General features: G+C 36.6%; 1 protein-coding gene across 1 annotated transcript in view; it reads left to right on the forward strand.

Annotated features, from left to right (window-relative positions):
- The first annotated feature begins 600 nt into the window (after positions 1-600).
- The window catches only part of PEX7 (peroxisomal biogenesis factor 7), a 66,423-nt gene continuing 39,660 nt past the window's right edge, over positions 601-27,363 (forward strand). Inside the window, exons 1-8 of the mRNA XM_090280668.1 lie at positions 601-829; positions 2,710-2,767; positions 4,207-4,357; positions 13,353-13,430; positions 13,816-13,924; positions 22,351-22,457; positions 24,078-24,191; positions 25,645-25,700. Coding sequence (XP_090136794.1) covers positions 700-829; positions 2,710-2,767; positions 4,207-4,357; positions 13,353-13,430; positions 13,816-13,924; positions 22,351-22,457; positions 24,078-24,191; positions 25,645-25,700 — 803 coding nt within the window. The 5' untranslated portion in view covers positions 601-699. The remainder of the gene's footprint in view (positions 830-2,709; positions 2,768-4,206; positions 4,358-13,352; positions 13,431-13,815; positions 13,925-22,350; positions 22,458-24,077; positions 24,192-25,644; positions 25,701-27,363) is intronic.

The raw sequence follows: 27,363 nt of genomic DNA on the forward strand, positions 1-27,363 counted from the left end.
TGGCTCATTTATTAACTGCACCCTCTTTTACTCTCAAAAGTGTCTTGTTTGGCAGATAAGTTACATATGATCACCCTCCACATAGTGCATGGTTAGTAAATGTTTGAATGTGTGAATGAACAAATGAATAAGACTTTGTTTTAATTAGCTCTGTTACCTGAGTACTTATTACTATACCATATATGTAGTGAAAAAAATTTTTTAAAGAAAAAAATTTTTTTTAAGTTAGTTGCTTATTATGTCTCTTTTCCTTATTCACTCCCTCCTGATTTAATATTGTTCCAAGTTATCTTTGGCAACACAGCACTAAATTGTCTTTTGGACTTGCTGCATGATTTCAGTTTTCTGTAGCTTGGCTCGTTTTGTAATCATTGGGGACATTCCCTGATGCCAGTCTTCCAAAAGCTCAATGAATTAATAAAAGCCTGAAAGCCCCGCAGTGGAGGCTGATATGCAAAAACAAGTTGTCAGACTCACTACCTAACCCACACTGCACTGTTTTATTGCCTGTAGAGTGAATTTGTTTTGCCCGAAACAAAAATGAATTCCGTTGGAGTCAATGCCCTTCCATTTGCTGACCAATAGAAATCCAGCAAGCAGGGCAGCCGATTGCATTTACTTCCGCCTAGTCTTTCTGGGTCTCTAACTTCTCTGGACCAGTCCGCCTCCGATCTGAGGGGTCTGGAGGAGGCGGGCGGGATGAGCACCGCTCACGGCGGGTCGGTGCGGACGTTGAGGGTGCCTGGCCGCCATGGCTACGCCGCCGAGTTCTCCCCGTACCTTCCCGGCCGCCTGGCCTGCGCCGCCTCGCAGCACTATGGAATCGCGGGTGAGGCCGGGCCGCGCCGCGCCGCCGGGGCGGGGACGGGGACGAGGACCAGCCTAGCCCGGCTTCTCCCCGGGGTCGGAAAGCGGTTCCCACCGTAGAAAGCTCCGCAACTGAACGCCAGGGGGAGCAGAGAAACCGGTGGCCTCCTGCTCCCTCCTTTGTCCAGTGTGGGGAGCTGGTCTGGCGATAGTGTCAATTTTTTCCCCCATTTACGGTGCGGAAGTAGCACATGGAAGGTTCCAAGTGGCCCGTGTCCTTATTGCCAAGAGCGCACCGATTCCACTGGCAGCCGAAACGCTCGCTCCCCTTCCCGGCACACGCCGCCCTACAGTGTTTAGCCTGCATAGCTCTTCTGACGGGTCGGACCGGTCCGACCTGACCACAGCACTTGGAAGACCTTCCTCTAGGTCACCCTAGTACCTGTTAATTGGTCCACGTTCCCCATAGTCAGCATTCGGGCTGTCAGTCGTAAATCGAGTGCCCCCGAGCATCTGCTTGGCATCTCCTGGCAATTGCCATCATGAAATTTATCACGTTGTGCTCTCACCGTTTGCTGTCTCAGGAGGAGTGCATTTGCAAGCATTTGTTTGGGGTTTAAGTCAATTGTCATGGTGTAGATCGAAAGGCAGGGTTCTGGTCTTTTTTTTTTTTTTTTCTCTTTTTCTCTATTTTAATTGTTTTCTGGATGTTTATTTGTTTTTATTGTATTTTTCCATTATCATGTATTCCCCTTAAACCCCCTTATCCCACAACCCCTCCAATCACGACACTGTTGTCCACAAGTCCTTTTTCCTTTTTGCTGGGTCCCTTCCACCCCCTAACCCATCCCACCCCCTAACTCCCCCACCCCACTCCCTAATCCCGCCACCCCGACCCCCACCCCCACCCCATAGCTGTTAGCCTGCTGTTTATGAGTCTCTCTCTATTTTGCTTGTTAATTCAGTGTGTTCATTAGATTCCACATATGAGGCTGGGTTCCATTCTTAATTTTTCTTCTTGTAATTAATATGCTAGCTGTTATTTGCACACTGAAGGTAAATGAAAGAAATCACTGCATAATGTCAACTTTTGATGGTAGTTTTTGTTTGGTCCTACAGCTGAAAGAATAATGTGATTTCTAAACTTGGAAAGAAATAATTGCTTTCTTATATTTTCACCATTAGCTCTTAGTGCTGGCACATTTAAATTTACAATAATTGCCCACCACTTAGGTTGAAGACCCATGAGTTTGTGATATTTTGAATTAAATTCTTTACAAAACCTTTAAAAGAGTTGGATTTAAAAAAATCAGTCATGTTTAAATAAAAGACCCCCAAGGCCCCCCGCCCCCAGTTCCTATAACAAATATAACTTAAAATATGCTAGTCCCTTAGTAAGATGATAATTCTTTGGTAGATAACTTATATATTATGTTTAGCACTTTACCACCAAGTATGTGACAAATTCCATCAGGTATTGTGTTTTAAAATCCCATGTTGCATTTTCAATTTATTGGCGAGGCAGTGTGATGTAGTAGAACAGAGTCCTGGGGCTCTGTAAGCCAGAGGTTCGTTACTTGTAAATAGGGATGATAACACATATCTGGGAGGTTTACATGCCTGGCACCTCCCTGGCCACAGAATATGAACTCAAATATCTCCTTTCTTAGGGGGGTCTGGATTCCAAGTATCAGTGAGATGATAAGTTTCATATTTAATGATTGAAGCACAATATAGAAAGAAATGGAGAATACATCTTGATCATTTTGTGTACATGGTTTTGGTAACTTTGGGGAGAAATTCATAGTAGTAAAGTTAGGTACTCAGTGCTTGATCTCTCCTTGACCTTAGGTGGTCCCCTGGCAGGTTCAACAGTATGACCTCAATTTTTGTTCTCCTTAGGCTGTGGAACCCTGCTAATACTGGATGAAAATGAATCTGGGCTTAGGCTCTTTAGAAGGTAAGGTGGCTCTCTAATTGTTAACTTATATGTATTCTTTTTTCTATTAGAGCCTTAGTAGAATTAGGTTTTGAATCTTTTTATCCAGAAAGTTTTTCAATTTTTAAATTTGCAATATAAAAGAAATCTCAGCGTTTGCATAGTAAAGAACTTATTTTTGCCACTAAGTTTGATTGTCATTTTTCTTCCAAAGCTTTGGTCTCTTAGTGTACATTTAGAAATTATAAAACTTAAACATAAAAAAATGAACTAGTTAGTGTACTGCTATCTTTGCTCTCTTCTTAATGTGGTTCAGCATCACTCATTGAGGTGCTAATTATCCATTTGGTAGATTATGTATGACTCTTTCCCTTTCTTTCCATGAATGTCTTGTCTGTATGACTAGTGGACTCAATACCTCCATCAGAGTTAGTCAGAGGTAGGGAGCGGAAAGGAAGTGCTCTCCGAAAATGACTGCCTGCTCATAGCTCAAGCGACAGATTTATGGGAAAAGTTGAAATTTTTGCTCTAAGTTAGTATTTTAAAGTGCTTGCTGGTCCTGCCTCTGAACCACAAAAAACAAGTGAATGCCCAGGTGTGACAGCATGCTTTCATGTAAATAATGAGGCCTAATTTTAATCTAGCTTTGCAGTTTTCTAGCTGTATGAATTAGACTATTCTTTTCACCTGTTTGAACTTGTTTCTGCAAATGCCAAGTGGCTGTTCTACTTACTTCTCATAGTTGCGAAGACCAGGTGAGATACTAATGTGTTAAAATGTGATAAACTTAAAAAAAAAACCTGTAGTTATTATTGTTACTTTACGTTCAACTGCCTATATGAGGTCTCTCCAGAAAAAGTCCAGCCATTGTTAATATAATAAGAATGGTTTGCGTGACATCGATGTAACCTGGCAGCCAAGTAGAGTGGACTGGAATGCGCGTGTGTGAACAGTGATAACTCTACGGTACTAGTCAGTGGGGTTGGTAGATGCCATTGAGTGAGCATGTGTGCTGTGTGCCCGTCACATTCAAAATGACTGAGCAAGAAGAGCAACGAATCTGCATCAGATTTTGTTTTAAGCTTGAACATTTCTCTGCGAACTATGCACCTGCTCGTGAATCACATCTTTGTGCAGAGTTTTTTGGCAAAACATCAAATCACCTGGATGGCTCAGCTCCCCTACAGCCCAGATTTGGTGCCCTGTGACTCCTGCCTTTTCCCAAAACTTTTGATGAGATTCAGGAAAATACGACAGGACAGCTGATGGTGACTGGGAGAACTGTGTGAGGTCCCAAGGTGCCTACTTTGAAGGGGACTGAGGTGTCTTTGTCCTATGTACAGTGTTTCTTATATCTTCTTCAGTAAATGCCTCTATTTTCCATAGTACATGGCTGAATACTTTCTGGACAGACCTCGTCATATAACTAGATTTTTTAAATTTAATGTTTTCTCTTGTAGCTTTGACTGGAACGATGGTTTGTTTGATGTGACCTGGAGTGAGAACAATGAACATGTCCTAATCACCTGTAGTGGGGACGGCTCACTGCAGCTCTGGGACACTGCCAAAGCTGCAGGGCCGCTACAAGTCTACAAGGAACACACTCAGGAGGTAGGAAGGGAATCTTTCTGGGTTTATGATTTTCCTTTGGATGAAATGCGTTTGGGGACGCAATCATGGGGAAATGTCTTCAGGGAACAAGAAGTTCAGTGTTTGTCGTACATGTTAGATGTCACTTATTATTTGATCATTTAAACATAAAATACCTCTTGAACTAAGGAACTGGGAAAGAAGAAAAGGTCAGGCTTCTCATTAGTCGGTAAAAACACCGCCAATAGTAAACAGAGCTTGGCACCAGTTCCTCCAGAGAGCCCCGTTGCTTTCTTTATGCTGTAGGAATATGCTACCATACTCTGTCTCAAGATAGAGGTAGGCGGACTTTTCACAAAGACATCACAAGATGGCCTCTAGGTCTTCAGTAGGATTCCTGAGGATTTTCAGACTACAGTGGAGCAAGGGCATCAAATACTGAATATGAGGTGGAGCTTACAGAAGAGGCTAAATCTAATCTGGTTCATTTGTCTAGATATTGTGTGTGTGTGTATGGGTAGCATAGAAAATAGTTTGACCTTAAGTCATTAAAATACATATATGTTTTTAATGAATGTGATGGTTAAGACATTCTCTTTTGGTATTTTACTTTAAACGTTTAAAAATTTTTCTTGAGGTAACAATAGATCCTTCAAATGAAAACTTACTATCAAGTATGTATCTACCACAGGGCTTGGCTCATCGAAGGTCTTTAGTAAATGCTTATCAGATGCGAGAATGTTAGACTTTTGTGATAAAAGATTAGTTTTATGAGGATTCCAGCCATCATTTTATAGCTATAGCTATTAAAAGTCAGTACCTCTAACATTGTGATGGAAAATAATGGAAAATTTTAGTTCCTCTATTTTAGTGTGAAGGCTCTTGAATAAGTGTCATTATAAATGATCATGTTTTTATAGAATTGCTGAAAAATTAAGACAATTTTGGTAAAGAAGGAACTTTAGTTCCAGGATGTCGAGTGCAAGAATTTCCAGAGTAGAATGTCCAAAATTCAAAGTTTTGTGGTACCTTCATGATTTTTGCCATATTCTTATACTACTTATATTATAATTAACTTAATGTTTTTTTAAAATACATCTTTCCTCAAGAAATATTTTTTTCTGTTTATTAAATCTTTGGTGCTGTGTATTGCTTATCTATTAAATTCTAGGGCTATAACTAACAGATCAGAAAATGTCTAATTATGTTAAATAGGATAAATCAATTTAATGTCTTTCTTTAAATGAGTTTTATGTTGTTATTTCACTATCCTAAAACAGTTATATTTATGAAGCTATGGAATTTATGGCTAGCTTAGTATGTACATTTATTAATTTTTAATGTATGTTAAAATATAATGAATAAAATAAAGTGTATGTACCAATTATAATCATCTTGTACAACCAATGGTGTGTGTACTGGGGGAAGGGGGCAAAAGGAGGTTTACAGTTGTTTGTATTAAAAATAATATAATAATTAATAATAATACTGGAATAAACTGTGTTTCTCATACAACTTAAACCTACCTTTGCTCCACCCTGTAGGTACTACGTTCTGGAAAATATTGTTCTAGAATGTTCCTCATGATGGTCTCTCAGTCTTCACTATCTCACATGATAACGTCCCTAAGTTTTAGATTGCTATAATGGTTTAGAAAAGTGCTCTCTTAAGCCTAGATCTATTCTCCATGGCAACTAACTATTGCTTCTAATGCCGTTCTCTGAGGTGGAGAGATGAAGCCCAATCTCTCTTTTCCATGAGAACCCTTGAAAATAGCCAGCATGTCCCCATTTAGTCTCCTCTCTTCCAAACTGTGCATTTGTAATTCTTTCAGCCTGTCCTTAGATTATGTGGTCTCTACATCTTTCACCCTCCTGGTAAACTAGTAATACTCTCCTGTTCTTTAATGTTGCTTTTAATATTGTATACCTTACTTATTCCAGAAACGGATGATGAGTGTGGAGCTTTATAAGACTTTGCAACCATAATCTTGAGTCTCTAGTTCTAATAATATTACCTAACATGACTGTACATTTTCTTCAGCCATATCATAGTATTGGGTTACTTTGAATCCACAAAATGCATTCAACATCAGAGTTTATTATTTCACATAACTAGGCATAGAGAGGTGGAATGGGTCCAGGCTTGGTTAATTCAGGGCTTGACAATGCCATCAAATATTCAGGTTCCTCTTGTCTTTCCACTCTGTTATCCTGAGTAGGTTTCTTTCCTTCTTGTGCTCCTTATAATTCCAACTATTATCTCAACATCCTATGAGGTCAAAGAGCAAAAATCATGAATATCTCTGTCTTGGGACTTCCTGTAAGACTGAGAAAAGCATCCCTAAAGCCCCACAGCAGATACCTCTTTGTGTCTCACTGGCTAAAAGAACATCACATCCCCAGTCCTAGGGAAGGGACAGAACTTCCCCTGGAAGACAAAATTGGAGTTTGTGAGCAAGGACAAAACCCTCGAACCCAACCATCTCTATGTGCTGCAACATTACTTCTTGTCATTCTCAAAGCTGTTTGTAAAAACTATACTACAAGCAGGCTGGTGAATAGAGAGCTGTAGGACTCTCATAAAGGTTGTCCTCCATGAGATTGTTAAGAGAAAGAATTTCTGATGACCAGCTTAAAGCTCAGTATTATAATATAGACTATTTGGCATTTTTCATTAAAGTGAAGTACAGCATTTATTCAAAGTTTGCCTCCCGTACCAAACACTTAAAAACATTTAAAAGGATTTAAGGTCAAACAAGGAAGTTTTGAAGAGCTAATAAATATTTGTTGAATAAATTAGTAGGTAAATGAGCATAGCCGTTTCCATTTTTTCCCCCATCAACGTGTTCAGATAAACTGTTATGCAATAGAATAGCACACAATGGGTCATTTTCTCCCATGGGAGAGTTTAGAATAAAGATGAACAGCATTGTTTCTGAATCCTGGCACTACAACTTTTTTGCTGTGCAACCTTGGACAAGTTACTTATTTTTCCTAAACCTAGTTTCTTATTTGCAAATGAGAATAATAAGTCGGTGTCTTAGGTTTGTTGTGTTAGAACAGGGCTAGCACTGACTAAATATTAGCTATTATTATTATTATTTGCTCTTACTATAATAAGGTTAGAAAAGCATGAAACAAGTCATTTCACCACTCAATGACTATCTGAAAAATATACAACAATCAATTTTCAGGTAGTTAGGTAATTAAGTATTGAAGCAAAAAGGAGAACCCCAAGACCTAGATATATTTTAGGCCTTGAGAAATAAAGAAAGTCTTGGTGAAATGAAAGAAAATCATGGATGTTATTCCTTTGCATGGTTTCTAAATTTAGCATCAAAGCAGAAATCAGATTCTTCATATTGTTTAACTGGTAGCTGCAGAGGCCACTATGTCTTTTGAGCCCCATAAAATGCCTTTAGCTTAGACTGCTGCTGAATATATAATAGGAGTGGAAGAATAGGAAAAATTTAGAAGGTCCAGCAAGAATGAGAAGAAAGAGAGGGTGAATTGAGAGTTTTGTTTCTCTCCTTCATGACTGACAGTGCTGTGCTATTGAGAGTGGGTTAGCACTTACTTTAAAGAGGACAAAGATTCATTCAGTGTTTATTTTAATATTTAGTTTTCAATGTGCTTATTACCATTTTAAAAAAGTTAAAATTTGTCTTTATTGTCACATAGCAAGGCTTATCAATTTGCTGAAAAATTTTAAAAGATAGTTGATCCATTTGAAGTTTTTCAATCATTGTTTACAAAAACCAATCTTTGAACAAAGTATCCAACAATTAGTATGTTGTTGTGGAGAAAACATACTTGACAGTACATTTTATAGTAAAGGTGTGCCATATGGTTAAGATCTTACTTATTTTAAAAAAAGAATCAATTATTTGCCCCTTTGATAATGACAAGCTGAAAAGTTTATAACAGGTACCCATAAATATATTAATGCAGAATGACAACCACTCATGCATTTAACACCATTTTGTTCTTTTTAGAAATGTATTTATGTTTAAAACTATACAACAGATTTGTCAACTAAAGGAATATTTTCTCCCTTTCCTTTCCTTTCCTTTCCTTTCCTTCATCCCTCCCTCCCTTCTTTCCTCCCTTCTTTTCTTGTTTTGAAACAAGAAAATAAAAGTAAGGGCACAATAGAACTTGATATATTTCTTTTTGCATATTTAGTCATGCTCAGCCAGTAATTGTGGAGTAGGTTACTGCATTAAGATTTTATTTTAATTTAAAGTAGCCTTTTAAAACTTTCCCTTTTAAGATTGTGATTGTAGAGAGAATCTTAGTTTCTAGATATGTGTCAGTTGAATCAATTCTCCCTTTGGATTTTACTATCAATGGGGTATAATATTTCTCATCACATTTTAATCCTTATGTTTTAACAGCATTTACCTTTCTTTTGGCTTTGTTTAGTATTTTAAAGATTGACTTGTATTAAAAGAGATAGACATTTTCATACTGGTAGCATATGATATGTGCTAGGTATGTGCTAGTCATTGAAAAGTCAGGTGCTTATCTCTGGTAGTAGTTCTGGAACACGCAAGAAAACCATTTAATACAATGTGGTCATGTGGAGAAGAAATGTATAGAAAGTATAGAAAAAGAGGGACCAAGGACTGTCATAAAAAGTTGCTATCTGAGCTGAGTCTTGGGCAATTAGTAGGAAGAGTTTGCCAGGCAACTCAAAAGGAAAGGGCATTTCTGATGGAGAAGAGCATCTGCGAAGGTGCAGATCTGTGAAAGGGCTTGGCATGCTCAGACAACACTCCTTCGGTGTGACTGGAACATAGGATGTGTGCAGTGGAATGGTGGGGGATGAGGCAGGAAAGATGGATATAGGCCATATCCTATGGGCTTTAAATATCTGGCTGGGGGTTGGACTTCATGCTCTGAACTTTCCAGAGCAAGATGGATTGATTGTGTAGATTTATGGTCATACACTGTGGACAGAAAACAGGGCATATATGGATGGATAAGTATTACTCATTTTTCATTTAGTCCACCCTTTCAGATGTTAGGTAGGACTAAACTATAATTTAGGTATTTGAAATTTTAGTGTTTAAATGTAAAAAACTAAACAAATTATTGCCTTAACTCAGTGGTTCCCAAACTTTGCTACATATTAGAATTACCTCAGGAACTTTTAAAAATCTTCATGACAGGTCATAGTGTCTGGGGTTGGAGCCAGTCATCATTGTATAAAGATTTCCAGATGATTCCAATGTGGAGCTATGTGTAGAAGCCAGTGCCTTAACCCAATAGGCATTCAATACTAATGACCTTGATATGTGTATTGTTTATATTTTTGGAAGCTGTAGATTTAAAAAAATACTTAAGAAAAGGAGTGATTTTATTTACCTTGCAAAGTGGTTGCTCACAGTTCATTTAACCTCAAAGCTTTAAAACTTTTTTTGTAAAGAAAAGAAAATGATAGTTTTAAATAGATGGAAACTGTAATGGAATGTGTTCAGGTAGAGGATGACTTTTATGCATGATTGCTGCTACTGTATCTGTAGTCTTTTGTCATATACTCAGTGCAGGTCTCAAACACTCTGCCTGTCTCTAAAGAAAGCTGATGAGTGAATTGTACCTAGAATTAGAATTCCAGATCCTGTGTTTTGAAATCTATTAGGACACATGTGTAGGAGAATGATATAATCTTGTTTGATAATTTTAAATCATATGAAGCTAAAAATTCTTTTTAGTTTAGCTACAAGCTGATATCCTATGAAGAAATTATTGACATAACTAATTAAATATATGTAGGTTTACATTTTATATAAGACCGTGAGGAATACAAGCACATACGGGGTCTGTCCAGAAAAATCCAGTCATTGTTAATATAACAAGAACGGCTTGTGCAACATCTATGCAGCCCTCAAGGCCCTGCTGGAATCCTCTTCTGGGCATCAGGCTGAAGTTTCTGTCCCAGCATCCCTTTTATACCTATTTCTAGAGGTTGTTGTTGTTTTTTTAACACAATATTCTGACTTGTACTGTTAGTTATGTGTACAAGTATTTTAAATACAGTAAAGCAATAAAGTATTTATTGATTGAGTCACCTTTACTTCCTTCTTCATCATTGCATTTTTAACCTCATCATGTGCATCCTATCCTTTGTTTTGCCCTAGAGTCCTTGTGCTCGCCCTGTTCTTGTGTGTCAGATAGGACAGAGGGCAGGACACTCCGTGAGCACAGTTTTCTTACCTCCAGTCCTTTGTTCTCATTCGGGCTGGGTTCTCTCTGAGTCTGGGGAGCCTCTTGCAGTTTTCAAAGGTGAGAAGTCCTAAGGTTTGAAGTCCCACCTCATGCTGGAAATGTGTAGAGGCAGTGGAGTGTGAGCTCATGTTCTTAGTTCTTAGTTGTAGCCAGTCATCTTTAAAAATGAGAACAGTAGCTCTTTATAGCTTCTTAGCAGAGTTATAGGTTGTGAGGATACATTTGGCTGGTTTAATTATTTTAATTTACATTTATTATGAATTCACATCTATTGCAATGAGCATAGATGTACAAGATGTTCATCTTATGTATGATTTTACTTAGAAGGGTCTTCCAAAATCTAGCAGGTATGGCAGTTATTTAACATGAATTTTAGTAAAATATGGTAAATACTGAATCAGAAGGAGGTACAAGACACAGTTGGAATGCACAGAAGGAAGCATATAAGTCATGGAGGGGTTTGTCAGGGGAGGCTTATTTCATGAAGGACATAATGGGGCCAAGACTTGACATTTGAACAGGAGTTCACCAGGTGGACAGGGACCTTAAGTTCTTGGATATGTATAATTCATGAAAACAAAATGAAGTCTGCGCAGCACTTTTATTTCCTTAATACTGCAGCTCCAGGTCATCAAGAAGTTCCAGTCCAACAGAGCCCTCGAGCAGCGTGCCGTGGAGACCTCCTAGCAAAGCGATGAAGGCGGACCTGCGGTTAGGCCGCCCAGGCTCAGATTTGGCTCTGCAGCTCATTAGCTTTGGGCATTGAACCTGTGTGGGCCTCCCCATAGTATCTGCTTCATGGAAGTGTAGATTAAATGAAATAAAGCACACGACGTGCTGTGACAACATCCTGCACGCAGTAGGTGCTCCATAGAGATTTGCTTTTGTGGTTATTTTTGACTAATCACGTCAGCCCAGAGCAGGGGGTGGCAAGCTCCTATGTCTGCTTGGGCCATGGCCAGCCCCAGCCCTCTGTCTGATCTGAAATAGAGTTTTATTGCAACACAGCCATGCCTGTTCGTTAAGTTTCATCTGTGGCTACTTTTGTACTCTACAAAGCGGAGTTTAGTAGTGAGAGAGATCAAATGGTCCAGAAAGCCTAAAATATTTATTTGGCCCTTGTTAGAAGAAACTTGCTGAGCTCTGGCCTAGAGGGTAAAATCAAACTCTTCAGCTCTTAAAATCTTCAATTTTCATGATCTGGGGTCCTGCAAAATAACAGATGGAATACGAAAGATTGGCCTGTTTATCTCCAGCACCTACTGGGGTAGAAGCTGCTTTTATTCTAGATGACTTGAAAAGTTATTTGAAAGAAATTCCCCAGAGTGGAGGGGGAAATCTGGAAGCTTCCACAAAGCAGTAGAAGTGTTCCTTTAGCCCTAACCTGTATGGCTCACTCATCCCCCTAGTGGAGAGTCGCTGGTTTGGTTCCTGGTCAGGGCACTTGCCTGGGTTTCGAGTTTGGTCCCTGGTCTGGGCATGTTCGAGAGGCAATCGATTGATGTTTCTCTCTCACATCGATGTTTCTGTCCCTCTCTTTATCCTTCCCTTCCCCTCTCTCTAATACTTAATAAATAATTTTATAAACTTCAATGATTGCTTACAAACCTATCTTTTCCACCTACAACTAACAGATGGCTGCAGCAGTCTTTGGTTTCTGCTGCCTCTTCTGTGCACTCTATGAGCTCTGATACTGGATTGTGGTTTTGTTAGTGTTCCAGCTGCTCTTTGCTCTTCTGCATGGATATGGGCAGCGGCAGGGCCAGCACTGGGGTGAGCTGGGTGAGGCACTGTCCTTGTGTACTGAATTTAAGGGAGGCCTCCAAAAACTTAGTAGTCAGAATAAATCATCTCTTAATGCAGTAGTTTAAAAAACAAAATTAGTGCAACAATGTATGATTAACAAAACATCAGTTTTAAATAAGGGCAGTATTACTGATCTTTTTTGTTTTTACTCAGGCTCCAGTATGGCTCGGCTTAGCACTAGGTAGCCAAAAACAGGGAACACATACTTAAACCACTACAAGCCCCAGTCACTCATACTCCTTACATAAATATGGTGGTTAGAGTTTTTAGACTCAAAATAACCTTCTGATCACATTTAATGACATACCCTCAGATCATGTCAGGACTACTTTCATAAAGTATAATTATGCACATACCGTACTTTGTTGACCTTAGCTTGTAGTAGTAATCTGTATATAATGTGTTGTATAAAATGACAGAATGAAACATATTTCCATGTTTCCAACTAGTTCATTTGAAATGGTGTATTGAGAGCAGTGAAGCCTAGATTAGAATAGCACCATTGGATAACTAAGGCTGTTTATCAAGAGATCTGAAAGGATTACCTGGTTCCTATAAGCTTTTTTGAAGAAAGGCCAGATACTGATATTGATTGAATTTTAATGCTTTCTGGTAAACATTGACCCAGCAAGCTTTTTAAGATGACTTTCTAATCTGCTTTGACATTTCTTCAGGGTGCTGCAAACAATGATTTGTTGGTAGGTTTAAAAATACATATAATTTTTTTTTCAGTGAAGAAGGTTTGGAAAGATTCTGTAGAATTCTATTATAGAGTCTGTGAAGAGTAAGTCTGGAGGAGTGAACAAGGTGACTTTCCATTTTGCAGAGACACCATATGGAGATTTGCAGGACTTTCCTGATGTTTTAACAAAGTAAATTAGTTGTTTGGACCAGCTATCACTGTTACAAGGAGATAAAATATGACATTGAACTTGATGCTCTTTTGCTTTTTAAATGGCACTTTTAAATGTGTTTAGGTATACAGTGTTGATTGGAGCCAAACCAGAGGTGAACAGCTTGTGGTGTCAGGTTCATGGGATCAAACCATCAAACTGGTATGTTGGCATTACTGTGTTTAACAATAAATATTCCCTTCCAAAACCTTCCACTGAGTTTTTCTTTTCTAGAACATTCTTGTGTAGCTTTTAAATTATGTAGCTAATTATATTTTTAAAATATATTAAATAAAGCATTTATTAAAATTTAAAATTTTCTAATCTTTTGGCTGTAAACTAATAATTAGTTCAGCATTGATTATTTTGGCCCCTTAAGTGCCATCTTGCTTTATGAAAAAATAGACCTTAACAAATTCCTTGAGACGTGTATTTATATTGTGTGTGTATATACATATATAAATACATATGCATTTTATGTATTGTATATTTAAAAGCATACATCTGAATTTACTTCTTTTATGTTGATATGTTCATTTATTTGTAGTGGGATCCAACTGTTGGAAAGTCTTTGTGCACCTTTAGAGGCCATGAAAATGTCATTTACAGCACAATCTGGTCTCCCCACATCCCTGGTTGCTTTGCTTCAGCCTCAGGTAAATTGATCTTTACTAAGTCTGACTTGTAGTGAATGGTGGTCTTATTTTTTCCCAGTAGGTGGCGCTCTGCACCTTAGAGTCTGAGGGTGGCAGACCCTGATCATGCTCTTTAGACCGTTTCATTGTCTTCCATCCTCTAGACATGAGTTAGGCAGGCCTGAATTACTTTTTAGTGATTCTAACCATTGGACTTAACATGTTCCTTTTTTGGTAAATTAGAAGGTGTGGGACACAGAGCAAGTGAGGACTTTAGCATCATTCTCTCCTTTCTTGATGTTTACTCTCCTTTTAGGATGTTATCTGTAATTCATTGCCACTAAGCTATAGCAAGGATGTTTTTTGGTAAGATTTTTTTTTTTTTCTGACTGTTTGCTTTTGATTTATGTCAGCAATTCTAAAAGTCAAAAATATTATACCTACTGTTGGACCCTTTAGGCAAAATGTTTGCTGGTATAGAGCCTCGAGGTGGGGGATAAAGCAATGGAAACTGTTGGTTGTTCAGGGGAGGACAGAAGACAATAACTACAGGAGGAGGTAGAATGCTGCTTCTAGTATTGTCTACTTGTTTAATTATCCGGCATCCAAAGATAAACCATCAGTAGGACAATTGTTCCTTTCTTGCTAATAAACTATATCAATGCCCTGAGTCGTTGAATTATGTCAGGAGGCTTTCATAAGCAATATAATATCACAGAAATCCTTTCAATTTTTTCTTTATTGAGATATAATCGACATATAACATTATATGGGGTGGAACAAAAGTAGGTTTACAGCTGTAAATATGCAAAACACAGAGCTTACTCTTGTATTATTTATTAATTATTGTTATTTTCCATATAAACAGCTGTAAGCCTACTTCTGCCCCACCCTGTGTTAATTTCACATGTACAACATAATTATTCAATATTTGGATATACATATTGTGAAAAGATCACCACACTAAGTCTAGTTAACATCCATCACCACACATAGTTGTAAATTTTTTTTTCTTATGAGAACTCTTAAGGTCTACTCTCAACAATTTTCAAATAAACAATACAGTATTATTAACTATAGTTACCATGGTGTACATTATATTTTCATGACTTGTTTTATAACTGGAACTTTGTACTTTTTGATCTCCTTTACCCATGAAAGCCTACCCTCACCCCCATTTCTGACAACCACCAATCTGTTCTTTGTATCTTTATGTTTTTTTTAATTCCACATATAAGTGAAGTCATGTGGTATTTGTCTTTTGTTTATTAGTTTTAATTCTAAAAATTAAAAATACCCATGTCCGTGAATTCTGTAAGTATTATTAGGCTGAAGACAATGAGAAGTGAAAACGTTCAGGTAAATTGTGTACAGACACGTATGTTCATTCAGACCAAGCAACTTTTTGAACCTAAGATAACAGTGAAGTGAATTATAGTATCTTCTGTGTATAGAGGTGCAGTTAATTTTTTTTAAATCTTTTGTTTGCTGATTAAAATTAACAACATTGTTTTCTAGAATAAAGAGTGATACACTCTGTCAACTTATAAAATTATTACTATAATGTTTTAAACATAAAATGACATGTTTTTTTTTAAATCTATAATATGAAATGAATCTTTTTCAAAATATCAAGGCTTCTGGGATGGGACAAATAATATATTTTTCTTGACACATTTCCTTTCCTAAGTCTAAATTTCCTTTTTAATCTTTTATCTTTCTGTTGTGCAGCTAACCATAGGACAGGTGTTTATTAAGTAAATGATAGCAATAGTGATCATTTAATTTGAATTAACTCTTTAGCCTGCATATATAACTTGACTTAATCATCATTTGTGCTTTTAATTTAGTGTAAATGGTAATGAGCTTCATGTTTATAGTGAATCACATCTGTAAGATGACCACAGTTCAGTGTAGTGGCTATAATTTTTATAGTTTTACTATTAGTGAAAAGCCCCAACATAGAAAGTATTAGTACAATTAAATTAAAATTCTCATGAAAATGTGAATCAGATTGATATTAGCATCATTATCTTTGAGTAGGCATGCCCTTTAGCCTTATATCCTGAATTTTCAAAGGAGGCATTTCAAACCTTGGATGGAATTAGTGGTATAGAATAGACCCACCTTCAGTGGACTAAAAGATGCGTCACTAGTGAACCCATGAAGACATGTCTACTGGGAGCTCTGATTGTCATCATTTACAATAAACTAGATTAGTAATGAGTATAATTTTACATATTTGGGAAAGTAATTAGTAAGTGAAACTCCTTGAACTACTGATATATTTTTTTGAAAATTCTTCACATTATTGTTTATAATTTTGTTAATTTATATTATTGAGTTCTAAAATTGTCTTCATTTGATTTTAATTGCTGTTCTTTATATGCCCATGACCAAAAGTAAAATCAGACAGTGATAAAATCATGAACTAATACAGCTGTATTTATTTAAATGTCAGGCAGAGTTGTGTATATTAGCTCTTTATTTGGACTGAGTCACACACCACTTTTCGTTGGCCTTTTGTGTAGCATGGTATACATAATATTGACTCTGGATGTTACATATAGTGTTCAGTGTGAGACTGAATAGCAGGAAAAGATTAATTGTATATAGAGAGTTAGTATAATCATAAAACTTAACTTTTAAAACTACCTGTATGGTGTAAATAGTGTACAAAAACAGCTTTTTATCAACAGAGTGATTATTTGCTTTAATAGAAAAAAACAGACCATCTGTTTAGTGACATTACTTTCATGTGCCAGTTGAGAGGGGAGTTGGGGGGGGGGGGTGGAAAAGATGAAGATTAAGAAGTACAGATTGGTTGTTACAGAATAATCATGCGATGGAAGTACAGCATAGCAAGTATAGTCAATAACACTAATAACTATGTACGGTGTCAGATGGGTGTAAGATTTAGTGGGGTGATCACTTAGTAAGTTATGTAATATCTAATCACTGGTGTGTACACCTGAAACTAATGTAGTATTGTATATCAACTGTAATTGAAAAATTAAAAATTATTAAAAATATGTATTAGAAATGAATATAAATAGTGGTCATATCAACTAGGACTTCTTTAGTTGAAATTGAAAGAAATTCTGAGAAAAAAGGAACCAGAGGCATGGAAAGAAGGAGCAGACTGACAGTGACCAGAGGGGAGGGGGAGGAGGAGGAGAAGGGTGGAAATAAGGGGAAAGGTTTAGTCAAGGAACAAGTATAAATGACCCATGGACGTGGACAACAGTGTGGGGATTGACTGGGAGAGGGGCTGGGGCGGACAGGGCAGGGGAGAGCAATAGGGAGAAAATGGGACAACTGTAATATAATAGAACAACAATAAAAAAAAATTTTTTTTTAAAAGGAAGAAATTCTGCTCCAAACTGTTTTAAGAAAGAAGATAACTCATTTGTTCACACAGCTCTCATAGTTTAAAAGTCCAGAATTAGAACCGGCTTTACAGAGGCAGGGCTGAGTGTGGGATTCCAAGGGTATTCCTGTCCTCACTTTTGTTCTGTCTTCTGTTGAGCTGGTTTCAGTGTCAGGTGCCCTGTGAGATAGCAAGATGGCTGTGGCTTTAACCCCTACATCCTTTCTGGTTTCTGTGTGGTAGGAAAAAGTGAGAAGTTTTCAGACATCTAGGAGAGTTTCATATTCTCTCATCGGCTCTGAAGGGTCTCGGTGGATGTTCCTAAGCTCATCACTGTGTCTGGAGAGGGTCGTGTGACGTGCTGGTTGGCCACGGCTCCTGATGTTGGGAATGAGAAATGGGAGAGGACGGTACACAAGCCACATGCACTGGGAGTGAAGAGAGTGAATTTTGGTTAGGTGGAAGTAGATGGATACCTTCTAGGGGGCCAATATTTACTAAAATGGCTGTGCATTCAAGGCTTAAGATAAATCTGAGGGAATCTGATGAAAGTCAAGCACTGGACCTGTGCACTATAAAATGTGTGCCTTTAAATAATAACTCTAAGAAGTTAGTAACCTTCAAAGCTGTATGGTATTTGCAAATCTAGAACGAAATTTGTCATTAGCAAGTTAAGACAGGCCAAAAAACGGGGAGTTATTAGAGATTTAAATCTAGATTTACCTTCCTTTCCAGTTTTCTCTAAGGACATTGCATTTTGTCTAGTTCCTGGTAGTTGTATTAGTACAGGATTCATATTTACAAATTATATGAGCTAGAAGGGAAGAATATTTGAGCTCTGTACAGAAAGAGGATTAATGTGAAGTAAACTTTCTTGTGAACCATGAAAACTGAGTTACTACTATTACAGACCCCCTATAATTGCATAAGTGACAGCCATGTGTGAATGTGTTGGGTCCAGAAGTTAAAAAAACCTCATTGTCCTCTGAGAAGAGCTCATATGACATCTGATAGGCATCTGGTATTTCAATTAAATTAAATTATTTGGGCCCATTATGCATCCTTTTGCTACTCAGTTCACTTCACAATTTCAGACTCAACATTTACACTCATTCTCCTTACCCACCTTCCTCTTACCTGCTGCAATCTGAAATCAGACACAGAGCAGCCAGCACTTCCTGTTCTGCATCGTGCATTTGAATTCATTGGTTCTGCTGACAGTGGCAGGTCTGCAACTGAAAAGAGAGACTGGAAATTCAGGTGGGTCAGTGGCACCACCACAGGACCCTGATGAATGTCTGACTGACAATGAAAGGCCAGTTGTCTGAAAAATACAGTAAAAACAACAACAAATGCAGCCCTGGCTGGATGGCTCCATTGGTTGGAGCATAATCATGTGCACCAACCAAGTGGTTGTGGGTTCAATCCCTGGTCAAGGCACATACCTAGTTTGTGGGTTCGATACCCAGTCGAGGTGCGTACAGGAGGGAATGGATTGATATTTCTCTCACGTTGATGTTTCTTTCCCTCTCTCCCTTCCTCTCTGTCTGAAATCAATAAACCTGTTCTTGGGTGAGGATTATAAAGAAATTGTTAAAAAAAGAAAAACAACAACAAAACCCCAACAAATACAGATGTCCTGGTGGCTCAAAGAGTTGAGTGAGTCATTGTGCCATTTGGAAAACAGTGGTAAGGAAGCAGGGCCAATGGTTTGCAGCAGAAGCGACTGTCAAGGGAGTGGAATTCTCAGCTGCGAACAGTTCTCACTTTTTTGTGCCCTTTACATTAACTGCAAGGGGGACAAGCCATGCGCTTAAAGAACAAACAAACACGTAGCTTTTGGTGAGGAACCAAAATATTGTCTCCGAGAAGTTTAGAATAACCAACCACTTAGCTAGCCATTGTTTTGTTTGATCTTTTACCGGAGTATAATACACATACACAACAGTGCATAATCTGAAGTGTACAGGCCATGAGTTTTTACAGTGACCACATCTGTGTACCAGCAACCAGGTCAAGACACAGAATGTTTTCAGAGGCCCTCCTCACAGCCTTCCACTTGTTACTGCCCCCATGCCCCAGAGTGGCCACTGTCCTGCCTTCTAATAGCATAGATTAATGGTGCCTGTTTTTATACTTTTGTGTCTGGTTCCTTTTGCTCAGCATTATTTGTGGGGTTCATCCATATTGTTGCCAGAATAACAGTTCTTAAATCTCCCAATCAACATTCACTGTAATGTCTTGGCCCTTTAAATCCTTCACATACCTATATAATGTAATTTTTAGGATAAACATAAGCTCACTGAATTTTAAACAATACTTTAGCCATAGCTATAGCAGACTTTATAGTTTCAGGCTAATATTAAATATAAATTTTTGAAAGCTGGTGTATGTCATTTAGACATTTCCTCTGTTGTAGGGAAAGCCTTGTGCTGAATCAGATGCTTCTGTCTGGGGCTAGGCTTTTTAGAGACTGAAGCTTCAAGTGAACTTCATCACTCCCTTCAAGGTGTTCTCCTTTGCCTGCAAGTGATAGAACTTGAACTACTTCAGATCTTTGTAGAATTTATTGAAAAGCAACCCCAGAAAGGAAAGGGATGCACGGATGTCCTGAGGACACATTTTCTGTTTCTAATCTGGACTTTTCTCTGCTTATTGACTTGACTCTGCAGGCTGGCTTTGCAATGAGACACATGGCCACCAGCGGCTCTTCATTTTCTAACCTGTACATTTTATCATAAGAGAGGAACTGACAGTACTTTTCAGTTGGAGTTCAGAAAAATTTCAAGTACCTACCTTTGACCTGCCAACTGTGGTCAGGGCAGAGAATAAGATACTATGACCGGCCTTGCTTGGACCTGTCTGATTAACTTCTCTTATAAGTTGCAGACCTGCCACTGGCAGCTGGTCAACTGTGTTGAACCATACATAGGTCTTTCTGGAATCGCGTGGTGAGAAGCGGATGCTGTTCCTAAAAGAAGAGTGTTGCTGGAAAGACCAAACATAGAGATCCACACCACCCTCCTTTATACAGCAGGTCCTCAAATAAAGTAGATGGTGTTTTTAAATAAAATTTTAAAAAGGACGCACACAAAGAAATAGCGCATATTTATAGAACCATGAAAAGGTGGAAAAAGTATTATAAAAACAAACTAATGGGATGCATACCAAATTCATGATTGTGGTGGCCTCTGGGCAAGAAGATGGGGCATGCAACTGGAAATACTATAGAGGTTTCAATGTTATCTGCAGTGTTTTATTATTTTATTTCTAAAATAACTGGTGCAAATATGATTGTCACATATACGTTTGTGTATGTGTGTATCGGATTAAATGTGTTTTCCAAAAGTTATAGAAAAAGTTAATATATGAAGTAAAAGAATAATTCTTCAACGATCAGCCAACATTGATTGGGTGGTACTTCCCTAGCATCATTAGGAGGCATGTTAGTATACTTGTAGACACACGGTCTGGGGAGCCAGACCGCCTGGGGTCTGGTTCAGGTCCGGATTCCATTGCCTGCTATCTTGAGGGATTTATTTAATCTTCCTGTGCTCCAGTTTCTTCCTTTGTGAATTACTACAAAAATTACTTCTTATATTATCAAAATTTCTACTTTACTTATTTTAAACTTCACTTGTTGTGATGCTTAAAATAAGTTAACAAATATACAATAAAATTCCCAGACCAGCATCTGAGACATAGTAAGCACTTAATAAATATTAGCTTGTTATTCATGTTATTATTAACAGGAATGACTTCTAATCATGGGTATGCTTTCTTATTTTATATTTTTAAACTTTTTCGTATTTCAATTTTATAAGGAAGATATTTTATCATAGGTATGGAAAAGAAGAATTGAGTAAGTAAGCTAAGTAACTTGATTAAATAGCAACAGCTACCAAAAGATTGAACTGAAGTAGAACCAAGCTCTGGAACTCCAGAGTCCTCGTTCTTAACCTCTATATCTCATTACCACTGACAATTTAATTCTTACCTTTCTTAAGCAATGTCCAAGAAAATCAGAAAAAAAATTGTGTAAAATAGCTAAATTTAGCTAAATGACCTGATTTAGAATTTGAAATAGTACAGGTAAATAAAGAATAATTTTAAAATTTAGCACTTTTATATACCATATATTGAAATATCTACTCTGCTAGCAGCCATACTAAGTGCTTTACAGAAACTTTATTGCACAAAATTATTGGAACCACCCTGCAGGCAGGCATTGTTTCTTTTTTAGCAATGAAGAATCATCTTCAGAAATATTGTATAACTTGCACACGGTCACACAACCCCTAATGGAATTCAAGGCCACGGCTGCCACCCCGCCATAGACCACATTCTTATCATCAAGATGAACTACCTTTCTCCCGTTATCAGTTATTGTAATTTACTTCTGATATATATATATATATTCTGCATTTTATTCATTTGATCATTTTGTTGTTTCCTTATAGTTTACAAAAATTCAAGGCAAACAGATAAAACATTTAATCAGGTTTAATCAGGGATGACTTTGTGCAGCTAAGCAGTGAAAACCAATTCTGTAATAATATATAATGTATAATTCTTAATTTTTTCAACTTGTTTCTTTCAAAGGAGACAAAATGTAGTAAACATAAAAGCTAAGATTTAAAAATTCTGTTTTGGCTTGGTAGACTTTGCTTACATTTAATAGTAAACTTGTTACTGTTTTGTTTGTTGTAGAATATGCTGGTATAGGGGACTAACTTTATTTGTTAGAACTGAGGATTTTGGGGGCCTTTTCCTGAAGCAAAAGGCACCAGATGTGTGTTTTAGTCATCAGTGTACTCTTTCTTCTCGGTGTGAGATTCAGATTTTCCTGATTTGAATAGGTCTAAAAATCGTTGTCATGGTGCATTCGTTTTTCTAATTCATCACTTTTAGTAGACATTATGCATTATTATAGTTAAAAACAATATACAGGTATATATAATTTACAGATGGCAGTATCCTCTCAGTGAAAGCTGTGTATTTGTTTCCCATGATGTATCTTCCACTGAGCACCCAATATGGTATAATGGAATGTGATCAAGCCTTTCTTTTTCACCAGGTGATCAGACTCTGAGAATTTGGGATGTGAAGTCAGCAGGAGTCAGAATTGTGGTCCCAGCACATCAGGCAGAAATTTTGAGTTGCGACTGGTGTAAATACAATGAGGTACCCTGTCTGGCCCTGTCCTGATTTGCCAAGCCCTTCCTAATGTTGAAATGTTCTAGATTTTATTTTATCTTTGTTTATGTGGACTTTGATAGTGTTTATGGACCATTAAGTTAAATTCAGTCCCTTTCATTTCTAATTGATGATTGTGAGTGACCTGCAATAGCATTAATTGGATTTAAGTGCACACAAAGCAGGCAGAATAAGAAACAGAAATTCTCAAAGTTCAACAGTGCAGCCTTACTTGCTTGTTTGGGAAACTGCTTTACAATTTATGTGATATTTTTTTCTTTATTGCTCTTAACCCCACCAATTTGTGTCATCTTTTGCTTTCCATTCCTATTCACTTTGCCAGTCAGGCTGCTGACCTATTTGTAGATTGATTTTTAATTTAACAGCCCATCAGTTTTTTTATATTTTCTTATAAGCCTAACCAGACTCCATGCTTCTATCAGGTAGCACTGTCTATTTGTAACTTTTTGCAAAGCTTCAATTAACCACAGAAGCATATGAATTAGAAATAGCAATGGATCAAATATGTGTTGATTGGTTATATATATGTACCTGAAGTGGCCTGTTGACTGTGACAAAGAGGTGAAACATAAGCCTTATTTTTTCCTCAGTTTTAATTAATGAATGAAAACTAAGGGAACATTATATTGGCAGAGTTTTTTAAATAAAAAGAAATAAAATAGATTAAAAGAAAATATAGTACCTATTTAATAGCAATACTTGATCAAAATAAAAATTTCAGTACTGACAACTACAGTTCAATCTCCTGCATCATAATGAATTTTCCATATAGGAAAATGAAATCATGGACTATATATTTGGAAATTCTAAAAAAGGATGCCAACATACACTTGGGAGTAGTTTAAAAAAATTTTTTTAAATCATTGAAAGTTATCTTTAAATGAGCTTATAATGAAGCCCAATACATTCAGACAATGAATAATTGCTCTGGTGATGTGGAGTGGGGCTGAGTGTGAACCCAGCACTTGGCCTATTCAGCCAGGAACTCTGGGTTCACTTGGGTCTGGAGAGAGCAAAGTTGTAAAACCATATATATACATAAGGAACCTTACCATTATTTGCATAGATTTTCAGATATGATTAAGTATTACGTTAAGACATGCCTGTGGGAATTGGCAATAATGATTGATTTAGATTTATAAAAATATATAAAGATTTAATTTATACCCTTTGCTCTTTCAAATATTCCTAAATTAATAGGTCTTTTGCTTTTAGTGCCTGGTAAAACCTCACAGCGTACTGAAGAGAAAGGTTGGCTCATTTGCTAGATATAATTTTTAATCCATTATGCACTTATTAATATTACTAAAGGTGGATTGGAAGGGAACTGTGCCTTTTCCTGTTGTGTGTAGTATTCCATCACATACATAAAGCATTTGCAGTTCCTTTTCTCTCAAGTCATACCAGCTTTTGCTTTTATGATCTATATTTTGCTTCCTTTCTATATTTGTCATATAGCTTCTCAAAGTGACTGCAGGGTTCTGATTAAATAATTATCAGAAAACATACATTGTTTCTAGTAGGAAAGCCTGGACACTACTCACTTGAAAAAAAGTCACAGTTTACTTTTCTCTGCATTGTTTTCAGAATTTACTGGTGACTGGGGCAGTTGATTGTAGTCTGAGAGGCTGGGACTTGAGGAATGTCCGACAACCAGTGTTTGAACTTCTTGGCCACACCTATGCTATCAGGAGAGTAAAAGTAAAGTTTTATCTTTTCTTTTTATACATAGAATAAAATATAATCAATGAAATACATATATATATAAATGAGGTTTATGGGTTGGGGTTATTGATTCTTTTTTATGAATGTTTTTGTTATTCAACTGATGATAATGAACATTGAAAGCTAAAATTGGGTAAAATATATGAATAATTACTGAATGAATTGGGACAATGTAGCCAATTTGTACTTAGAATCAAACAAAAATATTTTTTGTTTATTTTTATTTTGTCACCCCCAATATAGTTAAAAAATTTTAAACTGTAGTAATTACTATATTCTTCATAACTTTCCATTCATCAGAAAGGTCTCTTTACATTGTTGTAACTCATATAGAGAAATGCTTAATTCTTTCTTTTCCCTAACATGATAGTAAATGTAAGTTTCACGAACATTTGGGGTATAGAAAAATTTCCACTCTGTAAACAGAAGAGGATGAGATGACTTTTTTCTGCTGCTCCTGAGAAATTTGCCTGCTTCTAAGAGCCATAATTTAGTTTCCTAGCTTTTATTTAGGTAGGTTTTGCTAAGTCACTGTGGAAAATATCTTATGAAGTCATATCTCTAAATTTCAGTTTTATTTTGTACAGTAAGGGAGAAAAGTACCTATTGCTCTTTTCAATAAGATAATTATGTTATTCCTATTTCAAAAAATTTTAATTTCAATTAAATTAATACTTTAAATTTTATTGCCTTCAACTTAACATACCAGACACAATGCATCATATATATTTTTTTATGGCACATAGGTATTAGTAGTTGAAAATATTTTCTATTTTTTTCATAGTGCTTCTGAGAATGAAATAGGGTAATGTAGTGAAAGTATTTTGCAAACTAGAAAGTTTGCAAATGCATTTATTATGTGTATATAACTATTAAAGTACTGGTAAGAAAAACACTAAAGAAATGTAATTGCAAAGGGCAGCTTATGAAAGAAAGTATGTTACTTATTACTTAGGTCAAAGATACTGTCTTTAAAATTTCAGATTTCTTTCCTTCATATCATATATTAAAGATATTTTACTTAACATTTAAATGTTTATTGGATACCTGTGCTTATAGCAATATAATATATATTCATAAAATTGGTGAAGTATAATAAATTTGTATTTTTACCCACCACATACTTAAATCCTCTATATTTCTGGGAATCATGTTTAGATAGCCAACATGAAACTGTATTTAATTTTGCCAAAATGGCCACACTTTGGGACTATTTTATTCTAAAAAACTCTAAAAAAGAGTAATTACTTTGTTTGGAGAATGTAAAAAAATAAATGTTTTGCCTTGAAGCACATAAGGTTCGGGAAAGCAAAATTTTAAGTAACAGCCCCGACTAGGCTTTAATGTATTATAATGTTCATGGGAATGTCCACATGAAGTAACATGCTATAATTATAACTAACTTCATTTTTTTTTTTTTTTTTTGTAGTTTTCACCATTTCATGCTTCCGTACTGGCCTCTTGCTCTTATGACTTTACTGTAAGGTACAGTAGTTTTTGATTATGTTTCATTGTGAAATACCAAGTAACATTTGCATCTTTGCAATTCTTAGGAAATATAATGTATCTATCTTACTGTTATGAAAAAAGGTGAGCCAAACACATTTAAAAATGTGCCACTGATTTGTGAGTTCTTAACAGTATTTATTTTAACTTCTATTGGTTGTGTGTATAACCAATGCACTTCCTCTCCTTTTTTCCCCTCTCTCTGCTCTAATCACATTTTGAGTTGTTTTATTTATACTTTGTCAGAACAGGCAACATACAGTACTGTCATGTCACATATTATTGTTTTACTCTAATTTCTACCTTTGTTTTGCTTTTAGATACATAACTAAATATATTAAATGCTCATAATCAATTTTTTGCTGAAATGTCCCCATTATCTCTTGATTTGGTGAAGTTTTTCTTCTAGTAGATTCCTCAAGAAAAGCTGATGATTAAGAGCCTGTGCATATTTAAAACTTTCTCTGCATCCTCGATACTTGAAGGCTAGTTTACCTGAATATAAACTCCTACATTTACTTCTTTTTCCTGCAGTGCTTTGAAAATGCTGCCTCATTTTTGACTTGTTTTATGTTGTTTTTGAGAATTTTGATGGCAGTTAATGCTCTTGTCCTTGTAAGTTATTTAGTCCTTTTTTCTGGGGACTCTGTTACAATTCCATTTGCATGCTACAGGTCAAAGAGTTCAGTGGGTTCTTTTATTTCCAGAAAGATTTTTTGGATTATAATTTGAAATATTAGTTACGATCCATTGTTTTATGTTTTACAGAGACTCTAACTATACATAAATTGAATCTCTTTTACCTCTCTTCTGTATCAAATGCTTTCTCTCTGATATTTTTAAATTTTTTAAAAAACCTCATTTTCATGCTCTTGGTTGTTTTTCTGCTTTCTTCAGTTTTCATGTAAATGTATTCTTTGGAAAGCATGTAATTTTGTCTTCATTGCTAGTGTGATTTTGCCTTTTTTTCTTCTACTTCTTTCTTGTGTTCATTCAGCTCTATTTCACTTTCTGTTTTTTGTCTACTTCTTTTCTTTGTTTTTGAATTTCTGATTGTAAGGAGAAACTAGTTTTTGCCCTCTACTGTCAATATTTCTGAGACCAGATGTGTTTGGGATTTTCCCGCACCATGCAGTTTTCCAGTTCTCAACAGACACCAGCTGGGTATCCTACAACTTTAACTCATTTCTGATATATACCTGGAGATACCATCAGACCCTACAGGGTAAGGGCTCAGTTCCCCAAAGTGGCCCCACTTCAGCTGCCAGTCGTAAGTTCAGGTTGTCACTTGTACTTCTGACCTCCCAGTTGTAAATTGGAGCTTCTCATGTGCCCCTCCTCAGATCTGATAATTTTTAGATGGCTTTTACATTTACCAGTTTATTTTAAAGGATGTTATAAGGATGAAGAGAGACAGATGAAGAGGTACCTGGGGGGGGGGGTTGGTAAAAGTCCCAAGTGCAGGAGCTTCTGTCCACATGGAACTGGGGTGAACCACGCTCCCAGCATGTGGGTGTGTTCAAGCTTGAAGCTCATCCAATCTTATTGTTCAAGAGGATTTTTAAAAAATTATCATTCGGGAATGTAAACCTCTTTTTATTTAAAGTATAGTTGGCATATAATATTATATCAATTGCAGGTG

This window comes from Furipterus horrens, unplaced genomic scaffold (assembly GCF_987537825.1).
Source record: "Furipterus horrens unplaced genomic scaffold, mFurHor1.1.pri manual_scaffold_6, whole genome shotgun sequence".
NCBI lineage: Eukaryota > Metazoa > Chordata > Mammalia > Chiroptera > Furipteridae > Furipterus > Furipterus horrens.